Here is a 4,796-nt window from a genome sequence, read left to right on the forward strand (position 1 = left end):
TCTTCACCATGCGGAGCTGCAGATGAGGTCCTGACGTGTCTCAGACCCGTCGCTCCTCTTCAGCGTCCGTCCCTGTCGCTCTCTATCATCTCGTCCTTTTCCCCTCGACGCCTTTCTTTGTCAATGTGAGACCTCCCTGCTGTTCTGCCCCCCCCACCCCACCCTTCCACCCCCTTGGACCCACGGCCTCGTCCCCCCCCCTCCATCCCCCCTGCAGCACACATGCAGGCCAAGAAGCGGTACCTGCTCGTGTCTGTGGGGGCCGGTCTTCTCTTCCTCGTCTACCTGTGGGGTCTGCAGATTGGGGAGTTCCAGCAGGAGTACCAGTACCAGCAGTACCAGCAGTACCAGCAGCAGCAGGAGTACCAGTACTACTACTACCACCGCCAGAGTCCAGACACGTACCAGCCCCAACCGCTGCCCCAGAGGAGTCCGTCCAGACCGCCCAGGCACTGGCCCGAGGCCCCCGGGCTGCTGGAGCCGTACCTGGAGGGGGGGGAGCAGGAGGTACGGCAGGGAATGAGGGGGGGAGGGCAGGAGGTACGGCAGGGAACGGGGGGGGGGCAGGAGGTACGGCAGGGAATGAGGGGGGGAGGGGGGGAGGGTGAGGTACGGCAGGGAACGGGGGGGTGAGGTACGGCAGGGAATGAGGGGGGGAGGGGGGGAGGGTGAGGTACGGCAGGGAATGTGGGGGGGAGGGCAGGAGGTACGGCAGGGAACGGGGGGAGCAGGAGGTACGGCAGGGAATGAGGGGGGGAGGGCAGGAGGTACGGCAGGGAATGTGGGGGGGGGTGAGGTACGGCAGGGAATGGGGGGGGGTGAGGTATGGCAGGGAATGGGGGAGGGGGGGGTAGGAGGTACGGTAGGGAATGTGGGGGGGGGGTGAGGTATGGCAGGGAATGGGGGAGGGGGGGGTAGGAGGTACGGCAGGGAATGAGGGGTGGCAGGGCAGGAGGGCAGGAGGTACAGCAGGGAATGGGGGGGGGTGAGGTATGGCAGGGAATGGGGGAGGGGGGGGGGTAGGAGGTACGGTAGGGAATGTGGGGGGGGGTGAGGTACGGCAGGGAATGAGGGGTGGCAGGGCAGGAGGGCAGGAGGTACAGCAGGGAATGGGGGGGGTGAGGTATGGCAGGGAATGGGGGAGGGGGGGGGTAGGAGGTACGGTAGGGAATGAGGTGGGGGGGTCAACTATTTCTGTCAGAGTCCACTCAGGTCTTCTATAGTTAAAGTTCTGAAAACGTGTAACCTCGGTTGTGTGTCTGCAGGAGGACAGCCCTCAGCTCCACCACCAGCACACGTCTCCCAGCGAGCGGCGGTCGATCCGCGACAACATCTACAGGAACCGGCGCTGCCGCATGGAGACCTGCTTCGACTTCTGGCGCTGCCGCCACGGCCTCAGGGTCTACATCTACCCGCCGCAGCGCGGCGACCACGTCTCCGACACCTACCAGAAGATCCTGACCGCCATCCAGGAGTCGCGCTTCCACACCACCGACGCGTCGCGGGCCTGCCTCTTCGTCCCGGCCGTGGACACGCTGGACCGGGACCGCCTCTCCGCCCAGTACGTGCAGAACGTGCGCTCCCGCGTCCAGAGCCCGCCTACCTGGGGCGACGGCAGGAACCACCTGCTGTTCAACCTGTACTCCGGCACCTGGCCCGACTACAGCCAGGACCTGGGCCTGGAGGTGGGCCAGGCCATGCTGGCCCGGGCCAGCGCCGACGTGCTCAACTTCAGGCCCGACTTCGACGTCTCTATCCCGCTCTTCTCCAAGGACCACCCGCTCAAAGGAGGCGGAGCCGGCGACCGGCCGCTCAACCACGCGCCGCCGTCCAGGAAGTACCTGCTGGTGTTCAAAGGGAAGCGCTACCTGACCGGCATCGGCTCGGAGACCAGGAACGCCCTGTACCACGTCCACAACGGAGAGGACGTCGTCCTGCTGACCACCTGCAAACACGGCAAGGACTGGGAGAAGCACAAGGACCGGCGCTGCGACCGCGACAACCAGGACTACTCACAGTAAGACACGCCCCTGGTACTCCACGGTACTGCAGTGTGTGTGTGTGTGTGTGTGTGTGGAAAGCAAAAGACGGAAAGTTTTGTCAGCTCAGAGGTCGGTCCAGAAGAAAAGTTCACCTTTTTGAAGTTTTTAGCGTTTGACGGCCGGAAGCCGGCGCTCGGCCGCGGGGTGAGGCAGGACGTTTCCTGGATGTTTGTCGTTCGTTGAATCTTTCAGGTTGTAGATGATCCAGACTGAAACCCGCAGCAGGTCGTAACAAGATGCTGGAATCCAGTTTGCACGTCCGCATGTAGTGGACTTAACAAATATCTACATCTCTCCTCTGTTGTAATACTTCTTTGGCGGTGGGGTTTTCTTTGCCCTGGATATGGACTGGCAGGCTTTTACCCTGCACTTGCTCTCCTTCGCTCTGCAGACTTCATAAACCCGAGTCGCTCTGTCGCAGTGATCAATAGTCAATAGATCAACAGTTTGAAACGTCTCAAAATCGTGAACCTGCGAGTCCAAACTGAGGGCAAAAAAGACATCCTGTGAAACGGTGAAATGAGACACGAATCCAAATATAAACGCAAAAAGTTTAGAGAAATCTCAGGACACACACACACACACACACACACACACACACACACACACACACACACACACACACACACACACACACACACACACACACACACACACACACACACACACACACACACACACACACACCCCCCCCCCCCCAAATGTTTTCATTGAACCTTGAAGCTCAGCTGATGAGTCGTCGATCGTCTCCATTGATCCTGATATTTGTTTCCTCTGATGTTTGATCACGTCTGTAACTTTGACGACGGTAGAAGGAAAATCCACCGTCTGTGTTTCCAGGACCAAAACCTCACAGACAGCAGTTTGTTTGGAGCGAGTGGCGGCGGTAATGGCCGCTACGTTTACGATCGCTTTGCTGTAGAATCCTCGGCGCCGCCGGGAGCTCACCTGTGGAAGCGCTGTCACCAGCGTGACTCCGCCTCCATCGCTCTGCAGCTCAGGACGCTCCAGCCGGGGAACCACAGGAAAGTTCCTCTGCATCGAACAGGAGCAGATTCATTAAAGTGACTCAGCAGCAGAAGAACAAACAGGAAGGTGTAGGTTCCTTCCAGGACCTTTCTGGAGTTTCTCTGGGATTTAAACGGATTCAGCAGCTGGTCGATGCGGCGAAGGTTCCTGCCGGCCGGTCGGAGGGTCAAAGAAGTTCTATTGATCAGCTGTGACTTCTGTGCGGCGGCGATCGGCAGATGAATAGAGGTTAATGTTTCTCCGGGCCGAGCGGAACCCAAACATAGATCGGCGTTTCGAGCGGCGAGGCCTTGGCATTTATCCTCGCCGATCGTTGACGGGAAAAAGGATTCTAGGTAACGAGGAAGAACACAATCAGGCGCGACGTTCCGCATTGATCCAGTTAAGGTTCCGTCTCTGCTGAAGAGGTTTAATAAAAGTCAAGTTCTGTTGGAGCGTGCTTCAAAATATCAAACGTTCTAACACTGAGTGGTTTAGTACCGACACTCGGTTACCATGACGACAGGTACCGCCAGCTGGTTGCTAAGACTTCCTGTTTTGGTTTTGTCACATGTGAGAAGTTCTGAAGAGCTGCCGTCGTTCTCTTCCTGTCGCCAGACTCTCCAGACTCTCCAGACTCTCCAGACTCTCCAGACTCTCCAGACTCTCCAGGCTCTCTAGGCTCTCTAGGCTCTCCAGACTCTCCAGACTCTCCAGACTCTCCAGGCTCTCTAGGCTCTCCAGACTCTCCAGACTCTCCAGACTCTCCAGACTCTCCAGACTCTCTAGACTCTCTAGACTCTCTAGACTCTCCAGACTCTCCAGACTCTCCAGACTCTCTAGACTCTCTAGACTCTCTAGACTCTCCAGACTCCCCAGACTCTCCAGACTCTCCAGACTCTCTAGACTCTCCAGACTCTCCAGACTCTCTAGGCTCTCCAGACTCTCTAGGCTCTCCAGACTCTCCAGACTCCCCAGACTCTCTAGGCTCTCCAGAGACAATCGATGTGGTTTTAACTTCCAGCGTCGTGGAAACGGATCCTCAAAGCGCAAAGTTGCTCTTCTGTTCCTGAAACAGTTGAAGGAATCGGGTTTTCAGTTGCTGGTTCTGTTCTGTTTGGCTCCACGGCAGCGAGTTTACCAAAGTTCGGCGACTCGCCGGACCTCCCTGCCTCGCACCTCATTTGCATAAATTCTGCTGGATGGCAGCGGGGAAGGTTTCACATAGACAATGAATGGGAGGCAGGAAATAGATGGCTCCTGTGGGCGGGTACCTTCATCACTTAATTGTTTAATCAGATTAATCATGAGGATGGATTAATCTGCACCAGTCCTAATGAGTACAGAGAACAACGAATACTTTGACTTTTACTTGAGTAAATGAGCAGAATAAGTATTTGGAGTTCCAGCAGAAGGTTCAGTTCATGTAAATCAGGTTTTTTTATACATCCGTCCCTCCATCCCTCCCTCCGTCCCTCCCTCCGTCCCTCCGTCCCTCCATCCCTCCATCCCTCCCTCCGTCCCTCCATCCCTCCGTCCCTCCATCCCTCCATCCCTCCGTCCCTCCCTCCATCCCTCCATCCATCCCTCCGTCCCTCCCTCCATCCCTCCATCCCTCCCTCCGTCCCTCCATCCCTCCCTCCATCCCTCCCTCCGTCCCTCCATCCCTCCCTCCGTCCCTCCATCCCTCCCTCCATCCCTCCATCCCTCCATCCCTCCCTCCGTCCCTCCATCCCTCCATCCCTC

General features: G+C 57.8%; 1 protein-coding gene across 1 annotated transcript; it reads left to right on the top strand.

Annotated features, from left to right (window-relative positions):
- Positions 1 to 222: 222 nt before the first annotated feature.
- On the top strand, positions 223 to 2,021 carry LOC308126072 (exostosin-1; the record flags this gene model as incomplete). The annotated part of the gene is made up of 3 exons (XM_080490173.1): positions 223 to 344; positions 429 to 507; positions 1,266 to 2,021. 3 exons carry the CDS (start codon positions 223 to 225, stop codon positions 2,019 to 2,021), a joined length of 957 nt encoding a protein of 318 aa, XP_080346299.1.
- Positions 2,022 to 4,796: the final 2,775 nt, after the last annotated feature.

The sequence above is a fragment of the Lipophrys pholis genome (genome assembly GCF_963383615.2).
Source record: "Lipophrys pholis genome assembly, chromosome: 21".
Lineage (NCBI taxonomy): Eukaryota > Metazoa > Chordata > Actinopteri > Blenniiformes > Blenniidae > Lipophrys > Lipophrys pholis.